Source organism: Hibiscus syriacus, unplaced genomic scaffold (assembly GCF_006381635.1).
Source record: "Hibiscus syriacus cultivar Baekdansim isolate YM2019G1 unplaced genomic scaffold, ASM638163v2 tig00111100_pilon, whole genome shotgun sequence".
NCBI classification, from domain to species: Eukaryota; Viridiplantae; Streptophyta; class Magnoliopsida; order Malvales; family Malvaceae; genus Hibiscus; species Hibiscus syriacus.
The window spans coordinates 788509-815894 of record NW_024062985.1 but is presented as its reverse complement, the minus strand read 5'-3'; the positions used below and the strand labels follow the sequence as shown (position 1 = coordinate 815894).

Genomic DNA, 27386 nt, shown 5'->3' with positions numbered 1-27386 from the left:
TGTCATGCTACACCCCGCACGTGATTTCATGCACTCTTTTTGCCATTCCAGGATCCAAAAATAAATAAAGAAAAATCTGATTTATCCTTTTTGTTCTTCTTTCCTACCTTATCCTATCCCTATCCTATTACATATAGGAATAAGCTAATGTTCTTTTCTTAGGGTTTATGGTTGTCTGCCAAAAAAGAAAAGATAGCCATCATCACCGACTCAATATTTCAGCATAATGCTTTTCTTTTATGCCCTTACTTCAAACATGTAACCATGCATGCTCCTATCAGTATAACCTCATGCAATATATTTTAGGGTAGGAATAGATCTAATGGTAATTTTTTTAAAAATTTAAATGATCATATATTTTAAATATATTTTTATATTTATTATCAATAATTTATTTTATTTTGTATAATTTTCAAAGTTTACTCTTTTTTTAAAATTTAAAATATACATCTAATAATATAAAATCATATATCTATCTTTATTTAGAATTTTACAAACTCTAGAACCTCTTAAGTTCATCATCACTTCCAAGGATAACATAAAACATAAAATATATTAGTATACAAATTTTAATTAAAAGTGATTGTCTCAAAATACTACAATGTTTTTAACTAATTTGGAATAAATAGAAGATAATTTATGTTCAAATATAATTTTCAACTATTTGATATTGAATACTTAAACTCTTGATATTCGTGGTATTCGAATTTAATACATCAATAAATAATAACAAATTATCTTATTACCAATATCACTTTGTTCATATTAAAATAATACAAAGTTTAATTGTAACTTAATATCTCACGTGCGTGCCAATTATTGAACCAGTAATTTTGAACTCTTTAATCTTTCAAGTTGATTACGTTTTGTTTTTTTAATTAGCACGGCTAATAAGGGATGATTTTTCGTTTTAATTAATTAGTTTGTCATTGTAAATTAATTCTAAAACATAAATATTTAAAACGAACCATGAAAGACGGAGCGAGTTTTAACGCGTAAGAATCTCACGTGGAGAAGAACTCCGTTCACACTGCAAACTAGTTTACTTTACACCGGTCAATCCTTTATTTTGTTCTTGTTCCCATATTATATACTCTTCTTCACTCTTCTCTCTCTCTCTCTCTCTCTCTCTCTCGCTCTCGCCCTCCCTCTCTCCATTGTCCCATCCACTTTATTTCTAAACCTGAGTCTCTTTCACACTTACCTAATCAATCACATCAATCCCTATTCTTACTCCTTTCCCTCTTTCCCTTGTGAGATTGCAAGTTGTTTGTTTGATGAAGAACAAACTTTTTTGGTGTTTTTGATCTACTTCCGTGGAGAGAAAAGAGGTCTGAAGATGGAGGATATGTTGGGGAACTCATCGTTTTCTGATTACATCTCCAGTAGTTTCCCGTCACAAAGAGTGTTTGATTTCAGCTGCGAAGAAGAGACGATGCCATTAGGGTTTATGGAGTTGCTGGGTGTTCAAGACTTGCACCCGTCTTTATTTGATATGACACAACAAACCCCATTACTGACCCGGCCGCTACATAATCCTTGTTCGACGAAGATCGAGTCTCCTCCCCCAGAACTCCAAACTCTTCCTCGATTTCATCGGCATCAACTGAGGCTGTCAATGATGAGCCTACTAAAGTGGACGACCAGGAAGAAGACCAGAAAAAGACCAAGAAACGGTGAGTATAACTCTTTGAAAAACTAATTTGTGAAAGATATGAGGGTTTTTTGTTTTTTTCATCAAAGTGATTTGAAGCTGATGATGTGCTTTCTTTTTGGCGTTTGTGATGGTGGGTGTAGGTTGAAACCCAAGAAGACAAATAAGAAGAGACAGAGAGAGCCGAGATTCGCCTTCATGACAAAGAGCGAGGTTGATCATTTGGAAGATGAGTACAGATGGAGAAAGTACGGCCAAAAAGCTGTGAAAAACAGTTCCTTTCCTAGGTACTAACTTCAAACCTTTTAATCCTTCTTTTCTGGGTTTTATATTATTTTCAACAATTTAGATAAATCTCAGAAAACAACTTCCACCGTTTAATTTTCTTTCTGTTTAATATCAACCAGGAGTTATTATCGTTGCACCACCAACTCATGTAAGGTGAAGAAAAGAGTGGAGAGATCTTTCAGTGACCCGAGCATTGTGATAACCACTTACGAAGGCCAACACACTCATCCCAGCCCAACCATGCCGCGTTCAAGTCTTGGTGCCGTAGCGAGTACTTTTGATATGGCAATGCAAAGGACTCCATCGCACTATCACCAGCCATTTGCTGCCAATGCATTGTCTCCTTTGAACTTCGGCCAAAATGGTTCTTCCTTAAACCCCAGTTTTCTCCATGAGAGGCGTTTTTGCAGCTCAGGACCGTCTTTGCTTAAAGACCACGGCCTGCTTCAGGACCTTGTCTCATCCCTTATGCTAAAAGAAGAGTAGAGTACGTATGATTATTTCAAAAAAATTACCCCCAAAGACTTTGGTTGAAAGGAGGAATAGATGAAAATGAGATCAGTTCATCTGGTATGTGGTTTTTCTTGCTTGACAAGAAACCTGTTGCCCGACCTTGATGAACAAAACTGTAACTTGGTTTTACTTTTTTTGAAGCTACTGGCCATCGTTTTGCAGCTTTTGTTGTTTCTGCAACTCAACTCTTTCTGGATTATTCCATTGAAACATTTAGTACATATTTTGCTCAAATCATTTGGGAAAAACAATGTTTACAATCTACAAAATGCAGATGGCAACAATGATGAGTAAGGCTTGGAACTTGCTCAGCTTTCACAAGTGACATAAATATTAGGGTTGGGAGAAACAAAACAGAGGAGGAAATTAAAAGATAATAATGGAAGATCTGAGATGGCCCCATTTATGAGCTCTTGAACAAGTAAATACATTTTCACCAAGCTTCCTCCTTCAACATAAGCACTTTGATTACCAGGGACTTTTTTAACAACAATCTTTGTGATGCTCCTGGGATTTGGCATAGATTATTGATGGGTCTAAATTGAAATATAAAATTTATGATGATTAAAAATGAAATTTTATTAAAAATACTTGAATTACATTTATACAAATTTTAATAGTACTAAACACAAATTTACCATTTTTATGGGCCAAGCCCTGAAAACCCACTGGTGAGTTTCTAATTGGGTATATTAGTCTCGGGACCAATGTAATTGTGGAGAGCTTCTATAATAGAAACATCCAAGTTGAGGCGAAAATGAGATCACGGTGTATCATGCTACCTTATATTATTATTTATTAAAAATGTTATTATTTTTTAATAATATATTAATATTTATGATATATTGTATTAATTTATATTATCAAATTTGTAAAATATTGTCGCAATTACTGTAATATATTAAAATGAAATTCAAATGTGAAGATTATTTAAGTATGATGATCTATATTAGGTATTATTACAATATGCAACTAATTATGATGATGTGTTATAATAATTACTATGATGTATTATATTTATAACTTGATGTTAACGGATAGTAATATATTGTGATAATTAATACAATATTAAGAGGGGATAAAACAGATTATCAATAGAAAATACAAGAAAAATATTTAAAATATATGATAATTTAAATTTTTTAAGAAGTGATTATCCCTAACAACTCTCTCGGTCCGTTCCTGCCAAAATATTAAAATGATATTTAAGTTTAATAACGATTATATTAATTGTGGTAATATAAAAATAATATATTTAAGTCTAATTATTATTTAATATAATTCTAATTACGATTACATGTTATTATCTATAATACAATATGCTACATTCACAACTTTATGTTACCTGATCAGTAATATATGTAATAATTAGTTAATGATTACAATATATTAAATGAAATCTAAATAAATATATTTAACTTTAATAATCTTTATAGTAATTATGATAAGATGTATCTATTAACAATGAAATAGAGTAATTATCTATTTATGATAAAATATATCAGCACTTGAGATTTTCCAGCGGAGCAAGAAATATAAGGATAGCAAGGCAAGTCTGATCCCGAGAATGATGGCTACTACATATTGATTTCCAACATGTATGGGATCTGAACAAATTCTCGAATCATTCACCTTATGCTGTGTAGCAAATATACTATCCAGAAGTGGAAACTGCAACATTTAGTTCTGCCGAGATTTATAAGGTTTAAAAAAAATTGCAAGATCAACATCGGATAAAGTACACCAAAGTAATAAAGAACAGAGAAGGAATGATAAGGATAACAATACAACATCATTGTAAATTGACATTGAAAATCCTTTCAAATGTTGGATCCAACACCTTGAGAGTAGTTAAGCACTTCAACATAATTGCAAACAAAAATAAGTTTCTTCCCCTTTTGGGTTCTCGTTATCATTCCGATCGGGTTGGGGGTGCACTCGCACGAATTCATCTTTAACCGGATGGGTAGTTTGCCTTGAACGAATTCATCTTGGTGTTAAATGGAGAGAAAAGTTGACATGTAAAAGGATAGATGGGTTTTAAATGTTTTTTGATGGTAGATTAAACACCCATAAATTTAGTGCAAGGCAAGGGGAGACGAGAGCTGTTTAGCACTGAGCGATGGTTAGATAAGTTTTAATAAATAAAAAACGATGTAAATCTCTAATCAAATTGATAAAATAATCAAACAATAATGATAAGAGTAAAGTATATAAATAGTCCCCAAACTTTTAGGACAATTATATTTTGATCATCTAACTTTTAAAACTTATAATACAATCACTGAACTTTTAATTCGTTTTCAATAAAATACGTGACAGTTACCTCCCGTTATCTTCTTCTTTTTCATGAAGATGGTGAAACACCCCGACATAGTCGAATTACAAGAAGTCATGGCGAGCAAAACCAAGATTTACTTCGCCATGGAACTCGTCTGCGGCAGAGAACTCTTCACGAAAGTCGCCAAGGGCCGCCTCGAGAAAGATATGGCGAGAGTTTACTTCCAATCCGCCGTCGATTTCTGTCACAGCTGCGGCGTTTACCACCGCGACTTGAATCTGGAGAATCTGCTGTTGGACGAAGATGGGAACTTGAAAGTTACGGATTTTGGTCTCAATGCTTTCACAATCACCGAACACTTGAAACAAGATGAGTTGTTACACACGAGTTGTGGAACGTCGGCTTATGTCGCCCCCGATGTTATCTTTTATGTTCTTCTCGTCGGATTCGTACCGTTTCAAGACGATAACTTGATCTGGTGTATAGAAAATTTTACAGAGGAGATTTCAAGTGTCCGCCATGGTTTTCACCTGAAGCTCGTCGGTTAATCACTAAGCTTTTAGACCCAAATCTGAAAACTCGAATCACCATCTCCAAGATCATGGACTCATCTTGGTTCAAAAAAAACAAAATCCAAAATCATTAAATCCAAGGAAGAGTTTGAATTTGAATGTTTCAACGACGACAAATCATCGACGTCGGAAACTTTGAACGCATTCCACATAATTTCTCTACCGGGGGGATTCGATTTATCGTCGTTGTTCGAGGAGAAGAAGAGAGAAGAGAAACGCGAACTGTGATTCGTGACGACGAAGCCGACGAGCAGTGTGATATCGATTTGTCGTCGTTGAAGGTGCACAAGAAAAATGCCGAAAATAGTTTTGTTGTTGTGCTCTGGTGGAGCAACAACTAAAAGAAGGAGAAGAATAAGAAGATAACACGAGGTAACTGCCATGTACGGAAGGTAAGGATTTTATTGAAGAACGAATTAAAATTTTTAGTGACTGAACTGTAATTTTTAAAAGTTGTATGACCAAAATACAAACATCTTAAAATTTTGGAGATTATTTATATATTTTATCTTAATAATTATATATATAAATATATTAATTTTTAATTATGATATCAAATTTCTTTATCAAATATTAATGATAAATAACTTAATTAATATCATTAAATAACTAAGTGTCGAAGAAAATTAATAAGAAGATGATCAAATTAAAATTATCATAATTTACCGATTATCTGAATAATTTACCTTATATTTAATCCAATGGTTCATATCATACCCTTTGACTCCAACTCCAATCCAACGGTTTCTATTCGTTTAGCCTTCACTTAGCGGCAACCTAGTGTATGTATTTTAGAAACCTCATTCAACATGAACTACAAAGAACTTTCGAACGAATAGGCGAAATAGACGAAGAGTTCCTTCAGTTTACGGTCTCGCAGACATCGTATTAAATTATGCTGTTATTGGTTTAAGGTAAATTCCGTTTTCATCTTCTGATTTTCTATCTTCTACATGTCTCTGCTTTGCCCCCACCCCCTTTGTCGGCGGCGAATTTCCCCTTGTTTTCCGGGCTTTCTATTTTGAAGGGAATAAATTTCTGGGTTTACTACGGTTTCAGTTTTCTGCTCTGGAGTTGCATATAACGAGGGTGGGAGTTGATTAGTGTCCCACTTCTGATTACCAATAGATAGGATTGAAAATTTAGAAATAATTCAATGTTCAAGCCTACTGGGTTTTCTGGGGAGTTAGTATATAACAATTTTGTTTAATTTTAAACTTCTTTTATTATGATGAAACTTTAGCTATTCACGATTCATAAATTTGCTAATTGCTATCGTTTTGTCCTTCCGAGTTGGCATTTGTTATGTTGTTCTTTCCGCTACTGATATTCGATATTTCATTGATAAATGCAGGATTAGTTGGAATTGGTGTCATTTTTATCCTAGTGAAGAAAATTTGTCCTAGTAAAAAGGGAAGCTTTAGATATGAAGCTGTGAAAGCTACATTCTTGAATGCCTGGAGCTGAAAAGTATGGTTAACCTAGGCCTTTGAGCTAGGCTAAGAAAATAAACAAGTACATTTACCCTTAAACTGCGATTATTTCATAGGTTACCAAAGGGTGAAACATATCCCGTTAGGAAGTTCCCATAAAACAAGAACCAAAGATATAACCAAGGGGATTCAATGATAAGGGTACTAGGCAGGGCACTAGACAATAGCTGCTAACTATCGAGACGAGAGGATATCACCCCAAGTAATGATGCTTCGAGGCCAAGGCCAAAGGCTGATTATTTCACACCCGTTTCTGTTAACCTTCCACACTCTAAAATCTTCCCACTCATTGCACCATTTAACCCTAAAAATACCTGGAAAACCCAAACTGGTGCATCTCCCTCTAGCATCCAACAAGCCGGTCCAAACCCATCGGTGCAAGCCACAAACAAGATCCCAAGATGACGGAATCCCAATCGATGATGTCAAAGTCATTGCCAAATTCAAAACGAGGCACAACTATATTCGTGTGCTACAAGTTTCTCGAAGAGCCGACCACCCTTTTGCCGGCTCTAGGCTTCTACTCCTCGATTCCCCAGGAAACATCCACAGCATTTCATTCCTATTCAAATCACTCCCCAACACTTCGACGTTTTTGCTACTTTGCCTCCCATTTTACCCCCTGGACCTGTTGGCATTCTAGGTTTTGGGGCAGGCTCCGCAGCTCGCTTGATGCTTGAATCATACCCTGAATTGAGAATACATGGATGGGAACTTGACCCCTCTGTGGTTGAAGTTGGAAGAGAATATTTTGGCCTCGAAAAGCTTGAAAAACAATACCCGGATAGGCTTTACATTTACATTGGAAACGCGTTGAGAGCTAGTATTAGAAACGGGTTTGCAGGTATTTTAGTGGATTTATTCAGTAAACGCGTTGAGAGCTAGTATTAAAGGTTGACCTTCAAGCCGACCAAAACCTTGAAATATTTTCCAAACAGATGCTTTTATTCCTCTCCATTCAATTATATTTTCTGCTGAATGCAGGAATCTTGGGACCATTAAAATTTTAATTGTTAATTGACGATTTAATTATTTAAAAATATAGTTTTCAATTTGGACATTGATTGAATCTTTTTCTTCTTTTTTTGAATAGTCAAATAAAAGCATAGGATTATTACGTATTCCACCGGCTAGACTGCCCGTTACCATCCCCGTAGTAGCTGACACGTTCATACACAGACAAAACCAACAACTGTTTCCTTCGTTTCTTGGTTTTTTTATGCTTGCAATTTCAGTGGTTTACTATAATTTTAAAGATTTTCTTTTTAAGAAAAATATTAATATTTGTTATTTTTTTCGAAATATAAAGGCCACTTTCTTTAAAAAGTACCTAGTTAATCGTACGAGTAAGTAAATAAGGTTAGACGAACTCAACGAAGGAATTTCAGTTTACGGACATCGAATGAAGCTGTTTTTCGTTTCACTTAACGTGGTACATTCCATGTTCTCCTCTGATTTTCTTCTTGATGTATGTCTCTTCTTTTCTTATGAAGTGTGTTTTTTCCCCCTTAGTCGGCGGTTTATTCTCCCCAGTTTTTTGGGCTTTTATCTTAAGGGGTATAAGTTTCTGGGTTTATTTCGGTTTCCATTTCCTCCCCTTTGTTAATCTGTTTCTGTAACTGCATTATAACGTAGAGGCCGTGAGCTGATTGTTGTCTCACATCTGATTGTCTAGAAAATTAAAAAGAAAAATTCAAGTTTTACTGAATTAAAATGATAATCACTTGTTTAATTGCTTTTATCTTTTAGTTTGTTCCTTTGGGTATCGGATGATAAAACTTTAACCATTCACGATTCATAAAATTGGTACATTCTCCCCCTTCGAATTAGCATTTGAATGATCCTTTGTTTTCGTGCATATTCTGCTACTAACATTCGATATTTCATTGACAAATGCAGGATTATACGCTTGCTTAGAGTTTCAAAGTCTAGCTGGACTGTGGCGCGGACTGTTCTGATTTTGATTTGGTGAGACTTACCCTGTGTGATATAGTGAAGGGTTTATTCATGTAGACGGGGATAGAATGTAGTAAGTTTACCAGTAGTGGGGAATATAATTATCTTAGGTTCAGGAAGAATTAGAGGTTTTATTTTGAATGGATCCCTTGCTTGCAAGAGAAAGAGATATCGAAGTAGATCTCGAAAGTGGTGGGACTACCAGTGAAGATTAAAGAATAAGAGATCATGGTTCATCAAGTTTACAAACAAAGAGAAATATCAGTGGAGTTTGGCGTGATCTTTGGAGCTTCGATAGAATAGTCAAGGGTGAAAATGGCATAAACTCATGTAGTAGTTCTTTGAATTTCGGGGCAGTTGAGGGTGAGAATGTAGAGTTCTTGATGGACAAGAATTCGGAAGGAGAAGAGAATCGTGAACTTGTGGCGCTGGCAGTGAAGAACTTAAGGGAAGCGAAGTGCAAGAAGACAAACACTAGGAAATCACCCAAACCACCACGGCCTCCAAAAGGTCCATTGTTGGATGCTGCTGACCAGAAGTTGGTGAGGGAGATTGCAGAACTTGCCATGAGAAAACGTGCTAGGATGAAACGGCTTAAAACAATGAAGAGGATGAAGGACGCAAAGGCCTCATCGTCAAGCACTAGCCTTTTTGCTATGGTCATCACAGTTCTCTTTTGCTTTGTCATATTCTTTCAAGGTATTTGACATCGTTTGAGTTTAACAATTATTCTCATCCTCATAAAAAATTGACTCCTATCCAAATTACTGGTATAAATATCATGGACTGTACAGTACGAATATGGGAAATAACAAGATACCTTGGCTTACTTCAAATTTGAATAACCTACCATTTCATTTCCCAGTTTTCTCAAATAACATTGTCATTGTTTCCAATTACCAGAAAGATTTAGCTTTAGCTTGCTGAATAAGCTCAATTTGTGTTATTACATAGATTACGAATCTTAACTTTGTTGAGTATCTCTGCTTCAACAATGTGACATGTTTAGTCTTATGACATTGTAATACAATTTCAACTTCTCCAAGATTTCCCAAGTATTGCAAAATCATTTGTAAAATGAAAGCAAAATCAAAACTGCTACATCAACTCTCTGTATATTGATTTGTTTGCCTGGAAAGACAAAAAAGCCTAGAAAATGTTATAAAAAGGATATCTGGAATGCCATGTGAAGTTGTTTATTATAGAAGCATTAAATATTATTTTCAATTTAGAGTTCTTGAGCTGTGAATGGAGTGATTATTTTGCAACCTTGATTGAAAGAAATTGTTTACGAGGATTGAAAGAAATTGTTTACGAGTTAACACTGCTTAAGGTTGCCTTTCCTAGTTATTGACTTGCTTAGTCACCAATTCTTATAGCCGTTAGCTTGAAATTTTGAGTCGTAGACAAACTATAGTTTCATTAATAATGCTTTTGCAGTTCTTGTTTTGAATGTTTCGACTTTCGAGGTAGTACAAAGAAGCATTCTTTCAGCTCAGATTGGTGCCCCGAAGATTGTCTTCTTTTCGCTCCTCTAATTTCTTTTTACCTTCCTATGAAAATGTTCATAAGCATTTTATGCCTCAGCCAATTGCTATCGATTTTGTATGCAAAATTTGAGGTTCACAATCCAAAATTTTCCTTCTGTGAAGCTGCAATTTCTGGGATCTGCCTGACATTGCTTTGCTTGTAGGTATATGTATCAGACGCTGTGCAAGTGTGATGTCAGAGGGGTCTCCTTCACCCTCAGTTGGCTCAAGTGAAGGCCTGATTTCTGTTCAGTTTTACAAGAGCTTTCCTATGACCGGAAATCACGATCACGATCTTCCCGGGTACATATTCCTTTCACTTTCTCCTCTTCCTAATATATATATATATATATATATGGATAAGTTATTCATTCATAAGATCAGTTCAAAGACATGTCCATTTTTTCTGAATGCTGATAATTGATATAAAAAAATGCAATGATGGATTTTCCGAATGTTACTTGTAAATGATGCAGCTTGTTAGAATAGCAGGTTTCTGATTCAGTTGTTGGGAAGAAACCAGAAAAATAGCTGCCGGAGTTGCCAATGCCGTATTATGTGTAGTCATGTACAATGGTTTCCTCGGTCTAACTAACGTAAACAAAATTTTGATTGCGAGCTATGCTGATTTCTGTATTCATGAATTGAATGCCTAGCTCCAGTTATTGTACAGTCTAGTTAGTAATGTAACTTATTGCATGAGAATATCTAGTAGTCAATGGGGTTTAACCAGCCATTGTTAGGATGTGTTGACTGGTGGTGATAGAATTAAAAAAAAAAACATACATTTACTTGTCAAAGAAGAAAATGATTGCATTTAGTAATTACGCACGGACCCTTTAAATCGTCCACGATCTCTATCCCTGAATTCCAGAATTCCACTGATATTGTGGCAATTGTTCATAAAACCCCATAATTCCAGCTTGGGTGTGCCTCGACATGTCTTGAAGTTGATGTGTTTGATTTTGTACTGCGATACTACTAGCAACTACACAGGATTGTTTCTTTTTGGTGAGCTTTGGTGTCAATGACGATACCATAAGCACCCTGTATGCTGTATGTTTGTCAGCTTGAGGTGATGACAACCATCACCGATTCATATCCGGCAGGCAAGCCGAACAGAATAGCGGATATGTGCATCATCTCGAGCACCGGGTGCCCACGACCAAATTGAAAAGGTATAAATACAAAGACTATACGCTAATAATACGATAATATTAAGAGTTAAATGTATTATTATATCAATTAAAAACCATACCATCATTGCGGTTAGCGATTTCGCACGTAATGGCCAAAATAATATCTCAACAATTAGATGACTAGTGGTACATTTTATCCATTTTATTCCGGAAGAATCAATTTCAACCACACTTTTCCCAAATGCCAATTCTTAAATTAAAAGCAGTTCCGGGGGCATTTTGGACCTTTCGGGGTCCTTTGTCATGGATTGGGCTGGCTTTGATTTGATATCTTAATTAAGAAAATTGTGACAGGAAAAGTAGGAGCTTCCCGGTCTTTGTAGCAATTAAGAATAATGTTTGCAGTTTATTTCCAAAAAGCGGTCCAAAGCAATTGCATTCCTAAGGCTTTTAAGGTATAATAATTGCTTGCAAATTGCAAACAATCAACTTTAACTTTGTTGAGTCTAGTTGTAACGATATAGCAAAACGTAGCCGGAACCATGTTCGTATGAAACAACAAAAAGTAGTCAATTAAGGTACACAACAGCATTAAATATCGTCCCTTTCGTTTGAGAGCATAACGTAACGTTGTTTATTTCTTCAACACAAAAATACATTTTCCAGACGGATAATTGGTCAAACAAGGTCGCTTTTACTGTTTGTACTTCATCTACCGCTTTATCGAGTGAACACAATCACCAATGGAAAACAAACAAGTCTGTTTATGGTAGGGTATCCGTTAAACAGTCCCTTTCCATTCACATTCATGAAAGAAACGCCATAAAAGTTACAACATAACATGTCCATAAATCTCAACAGCCAAGGACGCATGCAGGGACAATAATATGTGATATGCTAAATAAAATAATTGTTGACCACACAATACAATTTAAAGATATATGTGTCCATTGATACACTATATGCTACATCCTATTATATCTATACTCTTTTTTATATTACATTTTAATTATTTTATATATTGTGTTTATGTCATGTATTTATTTATTATTTTTAAATATTTTTATATTGTAAAAAGAAACATTTGTTATAATAATAACTTAATTTAGAGACATATTATATTCGTGACACGGTCATAATAATTTTATTTAAATAATTTATTAGAATGATACCATTTTTAAATAAATTATTTAATTATTTGTGATTTACTTTTCAATGATATATGTAAAAGCCAAAAGGGTTAATCTTTACATTAGCTTACTGGCCAGTTTATACAGCTAGAAAAATATTTTTTATTTTGATTTTACATAATGTATATTCAAAGAGTTGACCCACAAACTGACACTATTTAAAAAGTTGGCCCACATATTTACATCAATGTCACCACAGTTAATTTATCAATCATTGCCAAGTCAACTTAGGTTCTATACTTAATTAACTATTCAAAACAAAAAGGATTATATACTTAATTCTTAATAATAATGTATACATATTTTATAGATGGAATTGCACGAATTCCAATCTTCTAAAAAAATAACATTTTTTTACCATTGACCACCCAATAAATTTATTTTAAAATATTTTTAAATCTACAAGTGATTATATTGTAAGTGGATCTGTTTTATTTAAATTATTTTTAAGATTCATACCAATTATATATTTATTGCACGTTATTTTTATAGTGTCGTATTTATACTTTATTCTATTTTAATTTATCTCATATTTAAATTATTTATTATAATTATTAAATTATAATTATAAATTTATTTGCATTTCTACACTTAAATAGTAATGACATATAAAAAAATTTATATACCAACACTGAGTTGATCTAGTAAGACGAGACACTAGATCCTTTAAGCAAGGGCAGGGGTTCAAATCTTGGTATTTGTGAATTGAGTAAACTGAGTTGGGGGGTCAACTTTGCCTCTGCAATACTTGATCCGAATTAGTTGATTAATTAATTGGATAGTGATTGTTAATATAAAAATATAAAAAATCTTATATATTCATTCATTATTTCTAAAAAACATTATTTTTATAATTATTCTATTCTTAAATAGTATTATATAAAGGCATAATGTCAAAATCAACCCCCAACATTTATCAAAATGGCTACTTTGCCACTTTTTTATTTTTAGCATTTTGGCCCCCTAATGTTTTATTTTAGGGTAAAAGATCATAATATTTGACAGAATAATCACTTTGTCCCTTATTCTTTTTTTTTAGTGCATTTTATCCCTCAATGTTTGATTTTAGGTTAAAAAACTCATATTTTGAAGAGTTAATTGTGTGTTAACTAATAATTTTTATCTATAGAGGGAGCTTTTTGCTCAAAAGTGAAACGTTAGAGGCCAAAATGCTAAAGAAAAGAATGTGGACCAAAGTGATATTTTAATAAATGTTGGGGGCTATTTTTGAAATTATGTCTATATAAAAATATATTTTTATTTTTATATTATATCATGTAATATTTTTGTATCACTTTGTTCGGGCTTGGAGACGAAGCTTTGGGAGATTTACGAAGAGCTGATTGCTGCTTGGGAGATGGGGAATAGAAAGATTATTGTTGAAACGAATAGTAAAGAGACACGGTCATTACTTGAGCAAATAGAGAAGACGAAAATGGTGTCATCAATGATTTCGCATATCGTCATGCTCTTGTCGCGAGATTTAAATTTATTGCATCGTCATGTTTCTAGAAGTCTGCAATCTGCGTATCCCTTTGGATATCTTGTTTTCTACCAGCCTCCTGCTGCAGTCTGCATGTTGCTACAGAATGATCTCCGCATGGGCAATGGGCAACCTGCTATACGTATACAATAATTACAGTTTCTTTCTCTTGTATTCAAAAAAAAAAAAAAAAGAGTTTATAATCGGCTTAAGAATAATATTTGGATTTTAGTACTTTGAATTTTAACACGCTAAAAAAGTATGTCTAAAATATACTCACACAAAGTCTTAGTCACAAAAACTTTTTGTCGAGGTCAACTTTATACAATAAAATATTATTTTCTTCGAAATAAATGATTTTGTCATGTCAATATCGATTGCTACCAGTTTATAACAAAACTAAGGAGATTTTTTTGAAAAGAAATATATAATATTATATGTTACTACAATTTTAATTTGATATAATTAAATATATTAAAATTTTAATGAGTTTAGTTTTCAAATTATTAACACTTTTATTCCTATAAGGTAATTTTTAATTTTTTAATTTTTAAGTATCATATTCGAGTATCATAAATATCAGGAGTATGTACATTTAATGTTAAATGATTGAGAGAGATTGAATAGATAATATCTTATATCTTGTAGTCATCCAGAATTAATAAAAAATGATTTTTTTGGGTAAACTATATAAATAGTCACCTAAATTTGAGGGTACTTGCATTTTTGTCACTGAATTTTTGGCTAATTTTGATGGTGCTTATTTGTCCGCAATCTAGTGCTTCTGGCGGCTGGCGCAGATCTTGTGGTACGTAGCTCGGAGGGGGTGGATCTCGTGGCTGCTTCAGCACCTATTTCTGCGGTTGCTACTGCTTCGAGGCGGAACTCACGGCCTTGGTTTGGGCTCTCAGACTAGTGGTAGATGCTGGGCATACTAATATCATTTTTGAAAGTGATTGTTTGACGGTCATCCGTTATTTCTGGTCATCGCTGATACCCCACGGCTCCTCTCATTTTTTGATTGCCAAAGCTCGATCTTAGTTGGGATCCTTTGTTTCATCCTCGGTGCAGCATGTTCTTGGTTCAATTTTTAGATTTTCAATTTACTCAAAATTTCCAACTAAGAACTCACGTCCAGCACCGTTTGTTGACTAGTCCAGTTGCTCATCATTAATTGATTTCTCCTATGGCATCATGTCAATATTTGCAACTTGGACTCCCTCTCATAAGTCATAACCGTGTAGTTTTATACCAGTGGGCCAATCGGCTTAAACCGTGTTGAACTGATCTATATATAGAGGTAAACATATGTACATCTTCACTCAACGAATACCTTTTGTTGGAACTGAAAAAAATGGCCAAGTTTTTATGAACTATTTTTCCTTCTTCTTTTTCCTCTACCGAGTCGTCTTCAGACCAGCTAAAACCCCCAAAGCTCTCCACAGAAACGTGAGCAATCTTCATGCAAACGAAGGTCAAATGTTGTACCACAAGTACCCTTCTTTTGCTCACATATCGTCAAATGTATCAAAAGACCAAACCCTGGTGGTTTTTAGTGTCGAAGAGGCTTTGTTGAAATCTTCATCTCTGTTCCCTTACTTCATGCTCGTGGCCTTCGAAGCCGGAGGGTTGTTAAGGGCTTTTCTTCTCTTTGTTTTATATCCATTTCTATGCCTTGTCAGTGAAGAAATGGGGCTGAATATAATGGTATTCGTTTGCTTCTTTGGGATAAAAACAAAGAGTTTCAGAGTCGGAAGTGCTGTTTTGCCCAAGTTTTTCCTGGAGGATGTCGCGTTGGAAACACTGGAGATGTTGAAGAAAGGAGGTAAAAAAGTGGGTTTCAGTAACATTCCTCGAGTGATGGTCGAGAGTTTCTTGAGGGATTATCTGGGGATTGATTGTGTCGTCGGAAGAGAGATGAAGGTGTTCGGTGGCTACTTCTTGGGTGTCATGGAAGAGAAGAAAAGAAGCAAAGATGCTTTGGAGACGATTATCGGAAGCCTAGCAGGTCTGGGAAGTTATCGTGATGTTATTGGCATCAGTAGCTTCAAGGAATCACTTCAATATCATTTGTCTTCTCATTGCAATGTAATTTTGACATTCTTTTACTCAGAGCTCTACTAGACTTACTCCCTGGTTATCTGTTGCTGATTTATTGCGTTTGGTGCAACAGGAAATCTACTTGGTGAGAAGAGCCGACAAAAGAAGCTGGCAACACGTACCAAGAGAGGAGTACATGAAACCACTCATTTTCCACGATGGGAGACTAGCTTTCATCCCAACACCATTAGCCACACTCACCATGTTCATGTGGCTCCCCTTTGGGTTCACCCTTTCAATCATCCGAGCCATTATTGCCTTAATTCTTCCCCATAAACTTTCAGTCCCCATATTAGCCTACACCGGGTTCCAACTCTCCCTTTCTTCCGACCCGTCACTCGAAAACTTAAACATCACTCGGAAAACCAAAGGCCGGCTTTACGTTTGCAACCATAGAACACTCCTGGATCCACTCTACCTTTCGTTTTCATTACAGAAAGATCTCGCCGCCGTCACTTACAGCTTAAGCAGGCTGTCGGAGCTCTTAGCGCCGATAAAAACCGTGAGATTAACCAGGGATCGTGATCGAGACGGTAAGATGATGGGAAAGCTATTAAACCAGGGGGACCTAGTTGTTTGCCCCGAAGGAACCACGTGTAGAGAGCCTTATCTATTGAGGTTCAGCCCTTTGTTTACTGAGATGAGCGATAATATAGTCCCTGTTGCCATGGACAGCCATGTTAGCATGTTCTATGGCACAACAGCTGGAGGGATGAAATGCTTGGACCCACTTTTCTTCATCACGAACCCACGTCCAAGCTACAATGTACAGGTCCTCGCTGGTGTGTCGGGCGTGCAGTCTTGTGCCGATAACAGCGAAACATTGAGGTTCGACGTGGCTAATCATGTGCAGAGTGAGATTGGGAAGGCACTGGGATTTAGTTGCACCAGGCTTACAAGAAGAGATAAGTACTTGATCTTGGCAGGCAATGAAGGAACAGTAAATAAACACTAACTGCTAGCATAAACAATTTTTTTCCGTTGTATAACTTTTAAGATTGTACACTCTATTTGATTGATAGTAAATGCTTTATTAGTTATTTGCACATATATATATATTCATATATTTATATATAATCGATCATAATTTAATGTGTTTTTCAAATTGTACTAATTAAGGACTTGTTTTTTTATACAAACAATTAAAAGTTGTTAGTTTTATTAAAAAAAAGAACTATTTATAATTATAATGAAGGTATACATCTATAAACGTAAATTAAAAATATTTTTATATTTTTTATAATCATTAACCTAAGGACTTAGTCATTTGATATCATACAAGAAAAATGTTAAAAATTCATCTAAAAACTTGAATAAAATATAGATACGAGAAGACCTGATTGCATCGACAAACGAACTACAATATATAATCAAACTACTGAAAGACCAATGTCAATCACAAATCAAAGTCAACCATCGATAGAAAAATATCACCGAACTCAAATCGCGTATTCAAATCTAATTAAATGGTTTAAAGTAGAAAATATCAACATAATAACAAATAAACATAATATTGATCAGTTGATAAGGTCAAATCAAACCCTAACAAACTTAAATAAAAAGAACGATCAAACAATCGATAAAAATGATCAAAAACATGTCAAAAGGCAGAGGAAAATATCATAAATACGAACGAAAACGTATCATAAAGACAAAGCTATTAGAAAATAAAAACAAAAGAAAAATAAAGATAAAATATAATAAATAAAAAATTATCAATTACTAACACTAAAATCTGTGTCGTGGCCAATGAGACGAAGATCAATCGAGGAGTTGTTAAATTTTATAAAAGTTAAAATAAGTCGATATTTGTGAAAAATACATGCATTTAAACAGTTGAGTATGTTAATCTAATTTATGCAGAAAAAAAAATGAAAAGGGAAACAGTGTGAAGTAAATGGTGCCATTTTCGTAGCAGGTTTATTATGAGTCACGACTCTTTTAAAGTTTTATTTTATTTTGGAATATTCCACATTTATTATAATTGATATTCACACTTTTTTTGCATTAATCTTTTTTGTTATCATTGAAAGAAAATATATTTTGATCATTTTTCAACTAAATTATTACATGATTAAGCTGTTGTATTAATTCAGAGATTTTAACAATAAATTGTATTAGTTGAACCCATCAAGCAACATCAATGATAAAAGAGAATATTATTCTCCTTAAAAGTTTTAAGTTGAAGTAGTTACATGTGTATATACGTTATCAATGGTTTTAATAATTCTAAACATATATTAATTCGTAATCATTTCAAATTATAAAAAAAAAATAAGAATGTGTTAAACGGTTAAAACTAAACCCTAAACCACATACATATTTTCGATATAAATCATTTTTGAGGAAAAGAAGAAGAAATTACTGGTACGAAAATAACGAGGGCAGATCCTACGTAGAAGTCTAAACATGTACAGAATCAAATACTTTTATTTCCCGAAATCAGCAGTGACTAAACAAATGGGTTTTTCTAATTCTGATGCTTTAAGCGACATCATTCAAAAATATATTGAACTTTTCCTACTTAACAGCAAAAATTACAAAAAGCCTGGTCAAAGGGAATGGTACTATGAAGCTCCTGCAACTGCTCCTAATAACCCCGAAAACTTGCTATGAATCACATAACCGGGCCGCTGAGAATTTGGCCAATCACAATATCATCAATTGGTTATATGAGGCCACATACAATTTGAGTGCTCACCCTTTCTTACAGATCAGAAGCCTTCATTTTTCTTGGCCTTTTATGAGCTCCTGCTGCTGGTGAAGATGGAGTCTCGGATGCCCTCCAAGGCCCCAGCTCCCTACAGTACACATGTACACATCGTAAGACAAGATAAGTTCTAAACTTGGGACATAGGGAAAAATTACAAAGGCATTAAAATAATATATAACCTTTCGTTTTTGCTCCCTTTTTACACCTCTATCACCTGGAATTACCATCAAATATGAAAGTAATCAAAACCATTAAACTCACCTATCTCGGATAAAAGAAATAAAGGAAAATTATATATATGTATATTACCTCCAAAACTAATGGTGTTGGGGACAAACGTGTGGTCCTGATCTGCAGCACGTTGTGATCGCTGCTCGATTGATAGACACCCCCCCCCCCCAAAAAAAAATTCAATATTTGAACCATTGACACAATAACAACGTGCCTGGCATATCACCATAGGAACCATCACGGAAAGATGAACCCTCTGCCTCCTTGTATTGCAACTGTCAAAAAGACGCAGAATTCATAAAACTGTGAAAGCAGCACACTGCACACCACTTACAATACTGTACACTACTCTAATCAATCATAATTTGTAAACTTTTAAAGCCATGGCTTAACTTCTGTACACAAACATTCAGGACCCATATGAAAATGAGAATTACCATGACTAAATTCATTCTTTTTTTCTTAAATAATAAATTTGGTAAGTGGAGTTGGAGTGTGAACTATTTGAGCAAAGTTACACAATAACTTTGCAGGAATTGTTTAACTATAGATCTCAACATGGTTCAACCCCCACTGCATAAACGGACTTTACATTATAAGAAAAGCAGCACAAAGAAGACTACCATTGTACAAATAATTTTCAGATATGAATATAAAATACCTTTTTCTGGAGATTTAGCAGCGTTAGAATTTCTTTTCTTAATTCAAGATTTTCAGCACAGACTGCCTTTGCTGGAACCTTTGGCTTTAACTTAACCTGTAAATGATTAATATAATTTAAACAAATTTCAGGAAGATGTTAAAGCAAATAATGAAGAATGTTTGCAGGATTTAGAATTGAATTACAAGCAAATGGCTAGAAATAAGGAGCAAAGGATCTATTTCAGCCTAAATTGATGATAATTATTATAAGTAATAAAACAGGGTAATCTTACAATGGCAAAAATCACAAATTAGCATACTCAAGTTGAGAAAAATGCGTTTTATTGAATCCTGAATCTCAACACCATCTCCAATAAAACCAGTTTCATCTAAAAACATGAAAAGACCTTACAATTTGAGAAATCAAGATTGAACAGGTTCGTAATATGAAATCCTATGATAAAAACTTACACGCACATAGAGGAACCTTCATGTGTAGAGATCGCAATTAGAATAAGCAACCATTATAGAAAGAGTTTTCATGTCTGGTCATCATACATTTAATACAACATTATCCACCCATAACTGATAGAAGAACGTACATGCACATAATTAAAATTTCAGGGAGCAGAGACGAACCCCAAGGTCTTGTAAGGTTTGCTCAACTCGCTTGATGGTCCGAATTCCAGCAGATGAGCTTGCAGCTTGGACCATTTGCTCCAGTGCATATGTTCTCAAATATACCCAAAGCTGAAAATTATATCAAAGCAGTCAGAGAACCCTACAAGAGCAAAAGAACCAGTAACAAATTTTAGAAAATCAACAGAAGCTTTCTTCCATACGAATTTCCAAGAAGTAATCGCCTTATTACTAATCAGACCATAAAAATATTGGAAGTTTTACTGTATCAAAAGGGAGAACATATAGTATAAGTCAAAAGTTTTACTGATAACAGTTGTCATTTCTCATTCTGAATTTTATTTTTATTCTTTGATGGAGAGAGAAAGAGATGAGAAAACGGAAGACCACATGCTGCACATACCATATGCAAGGACGCAAGAGTAGAAGAATTATCAGCAATTACTGAGGTAGAAGGTGCAGCAGGAACTTGAACATTGGATGGAGATATAGTATCTCCAGGACCGATAGCCCTCTCAGCACTTTCAGGAACAATATCTGAGGTGACGGGTAAATCAGGTTCTTCAGCAACCTGAACAGTATATACATTAGAAAGCTATATTATTCTAGACTCTAGAAAATCCAGGTGCAATAACATCAGCAAGAACACAAAAAACACAGAACCCTATGATTTCAGCTGTATTCCAACTCAAGCATACAACATCATGTGACTATCAAATCAAGTTGGAAATCTTATGCCTTTAGGCTTCAGTTGAAAATTCAAGTGACATTCAGGGACATCATATTTGAAATCCAGCAATGACAATTGCAACTTCCACAATAGCAGCTTGTTCAGCTGATACATACCCGTGCAGCCATACGCGACTTAGCTATTCTTTTTGCTTCAGCAAGAACCTGCAGAATAAAACCATAGGCCAGTGAAGAACTCTAGTTATTCAACCAACAAACAATACACAAATAAATGAAGGGAAAATCACATGATAAACAGAAGTAAAATGTTCCAAAGAAAAAAATATGCACCTCAGCATCTTTCCGCTCTTGGTGTTTTGTTTGAGAGAGGACCATTGATAAAGCACGCTTGCGTTCAATCTCTTGAGTAACATTGTAAGGTTCCTATACCCAAAGAATAATATCAGAGATACTGTATAACAATTGAAAGTAAATAATTTTCTAGAGTAACATTATATTGAAACCAGACCTTAATTAGCAAGAGAATGCCCTGCAACTTCGCCAGGAGATGGAGCCCTAGCAAACAGAATGGCACGAGACACTACATAAAGATAGAGCCATACTCAACACGAAAACCATATAAATCTCAAAGATTGATTAAAACAAAATTAAAGAGATCCAAACTGTGAAAAGAAGAGCAAGAAAGTATTTGAATGATTGACAATAGGTAGTCCAGAAATTAGACAGAGTACCACTATAATAACGATCCTTCAGTTCCTCCACAGTACAGGGCGTTGGAAACCTATCAGCTATAATGATGAAGCGGAGATCAAACCATTCGCACAAGTCAAACAATTGATCTGTCTCTTCCTTAGTCCATTTCTAATTATCAAGGTAAAAAAGAAGAAAAAGAAAAAGAAATAACCAGACCAACTGAATCAATGGAAGCACAAATGCATGCCCCGATTTTACCTTCTACCAAGACTATTTCAAATTTTCAAACAGACAAAAACGGAAACAAATTTTCGCAGAAACATAAAAACAAGAGCTGCAACCTCAAGTTGATACATACAGGGTCAGTTAAATATCTTTCATACGCCTCATATCATACGTGTATCTGATAACATGAACAGACTGCACCAGACAAACAAACATGTTCAATTTCATAATGTTCAATTGCATGATTCATTTATACCCCCAGTAACGACACTTGTTGCCCTCATACTTCGAAAGGAAAAATAATAATTTTAGTCTTTAGTTATTTTTTGGGTAAAGTACACAAATGGTCCTGTGACTATAGGGTGATGCTTTGTTGAGTCTCCTGACTATTAAAAGTTACAAAATAGTCATTCGACTATAGGACGTTGCTTTGTTGAGTTCTCCAACTCTTAAAAGTTACAAAACTCGTCTTTTTCCGTAAAAAGTTGGTAGTCGTATAAACTAGACATTACTTGTTGATTGGGAGAAATCAACTAGTCTGCTGATAATTTAGCCAAACTTTTCGATCCACGGCTATTTCAACGATGACCTTTACCGAACTTCTCTCCATAATCCATAAACTTATTGATAGGGACATTTCTAGTCCCAAAATTTGTACGGCTACATAACATTCGTCTATATCTCTTATGATTAAAAAAAAAAACTAAAATCTCAATCTTATTAAATAGAAGGAAGACATTTGTAATTATTATTTACTAGCCTTTGATACAATCTTGATAACTTTGGATATGATTCGAATGACTTTGATATAATTTTGAAAATTATAACGGATTTAACTTGTAAATTATAGGTGGCATCTATAGCGTGTATCCTTATTAATATATGAAACAAAATTACTTAATTATATATTTTTAAAAATATAATGTAAAATTATCTTAAAATTATAAAATAATTGAATTTGTGTATATTTATTTGTAATTATATATATAATATGTTTAGGTAACCATTATAATCAACAAAATTTGTTACATTCTTCAAATTTTAAGAATATGAATGAGAATTAAAATAATTATACGTTTACTAAATCATAATATCTTTAAAAAGTTATTTATTATTTAAATAATCAATTTTATTGAATTGTACTACGCAATTACACTTTAGCAATTGAATACGTTTAGAGAATTATAATTTTTTATTATTATTATAAAAGAACGTAATCTTAATAATTACACTTCCAGATATCCAAATACATTGTCACATGTATATAATGTTTATTTATTTTTATGAATTGCACAGACTCGAGCAATGGTTTTCCAATTTTCATAATAGGTTTGAAACTATATATATATATATTTAAACGGTTTGAGGTAATTATATGTTCGTAATTTTTTTAATTATTGACAACAAGTGTACACCTTGTAGATATGATTCTTCGAATTTAAATTTTTAAATAAAATAATTTAATATAACAAATATTTTAAAAAATAATATATGTATATCTTAATTAAGACAATAAAATCATCATTGCTAACGTAAGCGGTGACGGCATTGGTGATAGAGAAACAAGTCCTTCAAAGAAAAAATCAAACGTTTACTTGGTAGGCTTAACACACTTGGCTCTTGTATTTCATTTGTTTTAAAAGAACAATGATAATTGGTATACCATAATCATATTAAAGCCAATTATCAAATATTTTATTTTAATTTTTATGTAAATTATATGTTTATTTATTTAACATATGATTTAAACATAAATAAATATCTTAAATTCAAATAGGATTATAAAGATAATAAATATTTTTACATCATATTATTATCTTAATTGAATACAATATAAAAGTACTCTCTGGATCAACAATAAATAAAGAGGTATTCCTCCAAGTCTCCATATTATTTATTATCTTAGATTAACTTAAATATGGGGAAATTATCTCAATATATAAAATCCATGAATTATCATGTTTTTATTGCAGGTCTGAAAATCCTTTTAGCCCAAAGAACATTCTTCAATTTCAACGCTGTACCAAAAATGAGATAAACAATAACCAAATACGAAAGTAAACGCTATTCGATTTGATTAAAAAAATTAATTTTTTTTGGTTTAAATCAATTAAAAAATATTCTATTTAAATTGACTCAATTCATAATTTTATAAACTTACTTGACTTAAAAAATTTAAATTTCGAGTTAAGTTATAAAATAGAGCTCAAATAACTCCAATTTTTTTAGTAATTAATTGAATATTTTAAGTTTGAGTCGGATTCCTCATCTCTGTATGATATATATTTATCACATGAAAAAAATATGAAAAAATATATGTATTGTATTTGATTATAGGAAATCGTTTAAATTATAATCAAATAGTATCATATTATTATAAATATTTACAATAAATTTAAACATAAACTCGAACAACTCGACTAACTCGAATTTTATAAACTCGAATCGACTTAAAAAATTTCAAATATTATTATAAATATTTTTAGTCATTATATTATATTTTTGCAGATCTGAATCTTTGTATTATTTTTTATTCAAAAGTTTTGCTCTTTATTAGTTTGTGTTCAGTTTTACTATTAATTGTTGATCTGATAGCTATAAAGATAAAATAAATTTTCAATCACTATGTTTATGGTTTTGATCAATTTGACTCTTAATCTTTAAAAATAAATACAATATTTTTAACTAAACAATATAATTTTATAATCATCTATATTTATAACTTTTTAAGGGTTAGGCGACGAAAGCTGTAAATGTAGAAGATTGAAAATTATTTTACCTTTTCTCATATGGTTAATAATTAACGAAAACGATTGAATATAGAAAATATATACTTATTTTTAATTAAACATTTTCTATACTTGAATTTAATGAAGTTAAATTACATTTATTAAATTTGAAATATAACCAAAACGATTGATCACTCAAAATTTGATTAAAGAATCAATTTTGATTGAATATAAAATTTCGGTGTTATCACACCACTATCCCGTGATTGTTTATATTAATATATTTTTTAAGAAGTAAATAAAAGGGAAAAAAGAAACATAATTGAGCAATGCAAATGGTATTATTTTCAGCATATACAGTAATGTTATAGCTCTATGTCAACCTGGATATTGTAGCGTGAAACATTTACGTTCCAAAATCTTCAGATTTTGTGGTGTTTACTGTTGGATACTCTATATGATGCCAACAAAATGGTGAAAAAGGTTTAAAATATAAAGCTTGATATAATGATGCGTCAGGTAAGCTAATTCAAATCATCGTCATAAAGCTGCCGTCTTAGGAACCAAATATTCTCTTCATTCCACACACTCTCCATGTAGTCTCCACCATCAATATTCCACAAAATTTCCGAGCATAAACCGGACCTGGTTTGCAAGCTATTCGGTTGTTCGAAACGTCTGATGAAGTGCCTGATAACTCGGGCAAGACACTCGGGTCGACTTGGACCGATCCACTTGTATTTTCATAGGTGATCTGATCGGTGGTTATGTTGCTGTAGGCGGTGGTGGAGGGTTGACCCGAGGGTGATTCAGATGAAGCACAGATTCGTTCAATTAGACGGGGAATCCAAACGTAACGCATGGTGTCCCTGAACTGTTTGCTGTTAACGTCACATTTAAGCTGCTTTGCCTGTTTCTGGACTCGTGTTCTCCAATAGTTCTTTATCTCGTTGTCGGTCCTCCCAGGCAAGTGTTGTGCGATTTTCGACCATCTTCAAGATCAAAACCAGACAACAATAAGTTTAGCTAAACTCTTCACAAAGTTTATTGAAAATGGGAGTCAAAACTCAAAATGTAAAAACCTGTTGCCCCATCGATAATGGAGTTGAAGAATCAATAGCTGTTCTTGGAGACTGATGTTCCCACGTCTCACTTCTGGTCTCAAATAGTTCAGCCATCTTAATCTGCAGCTTTTTCCGGTTCTTTTTAAACCTGATAAGCGAGCAACCGAATTCCATTGACCTTCACCATGAACACGAACATACGCCTTGAGCGTGAAGTCTTCTTCTTCTGTCCATGGACCTTTCCTTACGTCCATCACTTCTTCACTTTGTGGAGTTTCGGATACGAAACCACTCTCGTAAACATCCATTTGGAGAAGATGAAGAAATTTATGACTTTGTGTTTATTGTTGACGATACAAAGGATGAACTTACAGGAATGTGAGAGCAGAGGGGATATTATACAGAAAGCGGCAAAGATGGGATTGACTACAAAAAGTAAACAATTATTTCTTTTTATTCTTGTTTATCATAATAAACAAGGGGAAAAGGGGGCATGTATGTGATCAAAAGTAGAATTGGCAACGACCCATTTTGTGAATTTTCTCTTCGGCTTTTGACTGTCCGACTTTTCCATAATCTTATATTGGTCGCGTACACGCACAAATTGGACAAAATATTTGAATATGAACTATGAAGACCGAACATTAGTCCACGAGAGAAATAAAGAAGTTTTCTCCCAGGCAAGTTGTCTTTGTTTTATTGTTACTTACTGCCGTGGTTTGCATCTGTTGTACCGATTGATGATATGAAATTTATTACATTATAAATATTACAGTAACTCAGGGAGAATACATATTTCTAATTTCTTTTCCTTTTTCCTACAAGTAAAAAGAAAACTACATAATCAATTAGTTTTTTCAGTAACTTGAAGTTAAGAAATCCATCAGATTTGATAAAATATGTTGCAACTTAGACAACTTACACCAAGCTGAATGCTGACGGTATTGTATATGAAAAACGAGTAGCAATGGTCCTAGAGGCAAATGCTTGAATCTTGTTCCTGCATCTGAATTTACAGAGGAAAAAGAAAAACCAGCTTTTAAGAGCATAGAAATGGTATTAACTGCTGCTGAGAAATAGCTGCCCAGCACCAGAGATGTATATTAATATAACACTATGACTGCCATGATGTATATTAATAACTCTATCACTCTTTAGCATCCTATAACGGCATCAAAACTAACAGTAGTTTTCTATTCCTTATAACAGTAGTTGGAATTGGAAGAAAATCATGTAACTAAGAGAACAAGCTTAAAGGAAGGGTCAGAGTCTATCCTTTGACCCTTCTCGCTCCTATAAAATTTCCCTGGTTCTTGCAGGAAATGTTGTTAGTTTTTCAACAAATTGGACCCTGCTGGGGACTGGGGCCTTTGCTGTTAGGCTAATAATAAACCTTGCGTTAAACTATTCGAAATCCATCTTAGGCCTGAGCCACAGTATTAAAAAAAATTGGGTCTTAACTTTGGTCAAACAGCTATTTTATTCCCGAAACCGGACAGGTGAAAGAAAAGAATAAAAGAGTTCCCTTGCATCAGTTTTCTATTCCATACAACAGTAGTTGA

At 33.6% G+C, this 27386-nt stretch overlaps 4 protein-coding genes, 1 long non-coding RNA gene and 2 pseudogenes across 9 annotated transcripts; 4 read left to right on the top strand and 3 right to left on the bottom strand.

Moving 5' to 3' along the window:
* The first annotated feature begins 1280 nt into the window (after window positions 1-1280).
* Window positions 1281-2531, top strand: LOC120153383 (annotated as a pseudogene).
* Window positions 2532-4810: 2279 nt separating this feature from the next.
* Window positions 4811-5587, top strand: LOC120153542 (annotated as a pseudogene).
* A 3186-nt stretch (window positions 5588-8773) lies between these two features.
* Window positions 8774-10896, top strand: LOC120153386. 3 transcript variants are annotated; one of them, XM_039165344.1, is made up of 3 exons: window positions 8774-9456; window positions 10451-10589; window positions 10779-10896. In XM_039165344.1, exons 1-3 carry the CDS (start codon window positions 9141-9143, stop codon window positions 10879-10881), a joined length of 558 nt encoding a protein of 185 aa, XP_039021275.1. In that variant the 5' UTR covers window positions 8774-9140; the 3' UTR covers window positions 10882-10896. The 3 variants fall into 3 exon arrangements, with proteins under 3 accessions (XP_039021275.1, XP_039021277.1, XP_039021278.1); XM_039165346.1 differs by having other exon boundaries at window positions 8775-9456; window positions 10763-10866; XM_039165347.1 differs by having other exon boundaries at window positions 8776-9456; window positions 10751-10846.
* Window positions 10897-15391: 4495 nt separating this feature from the next.
* LOC120153382 (probable glycerol-3-phosphate acyltransferase 3) lies at window positions 15392-17171 on the top strand. Of its 2 annotated transcripts, none has more exons than XM_039165340.1 (2): window positions 15392-16186; window positions 16272-17171. In XM_039165340.1, exons 1-2 carry the CDS (start codon window positions 15407-15409, stop codon window positions 17151-17153), a joined length of 1662 nt encoding a protein of 553 aa, XP_039021271.1. In that variant the 5' UTR covers window positions 15392-15406; the 3' UTR covers window positions 17154-17171. The 2 variants fall into 2 exon arrangements, with proteins under 2 accessions (XP_039021271.1, XP_039021272.1); XM_039165341.1 differs by having other exon boundaries at window positions 15392-16194; window positions 16280-17171.
* Window positions 17172-20731: 3560 nt separating this feature from the next.
* Window positions 20732-21530, bottom strand: LOC120153541 (SWR1-complex protein 4-like; the record flags this gene model as incomplete). Its single annotated transcript, XM_039165473.1, has 3 exons — window positions 20732-20994; window positions 21270-21317; window positions 21444-21530. Coding segments are annotated over 3 exons (387 nt in total), but the record flags the coding sequence as incomplete, so codon positions are not given.
* A 91-nt stretch (window positions 21531-21621) lies between these two features.
* Window positions 21622-22196, bottom strand: LOC120153387. 2 transcript variants are annotated; one of them, XR_005518785.1, is made up of 3 exons: window positions 22165-22196; window positions 21845-21974; window positions 21622-21693 (listed from the first exon to the last, which is right to left on the bottom strand). It is a non-coding gene; the product is annotated as an uncharacterized LOC120153387 (long non-coding RNA). The 2 variants fall into 2 exon arrangements; XR_005518786.1 differs by having other exon boundaries at window positions 22148-22189.
* Window positions 22197-25180: 2984 nt separating this feature from the next.
* On the bottom strand, window positions 25181-26165 carry LOC120153385 (transcription factor MYB78-like). Its single transcript, XM_039165343.1, has 2 exons — window positions 25843-26165; window positions 25181-25752 (listed from the first exon to the last, which is right to left on the bottom strand). Exons 1-2 carry the CDS (start codon window positions 26130-26132, stop codon window positions 25317-25319), a joined length of 726 nt encoding a protein of 241 aa, XP_039021274.1. The 5' UTR covers window positions 26133-26165; the 3' UTR covers window positions 25181-25316.
* Window positions 26166-27386: the final 1221 nt, after the last annotated feature.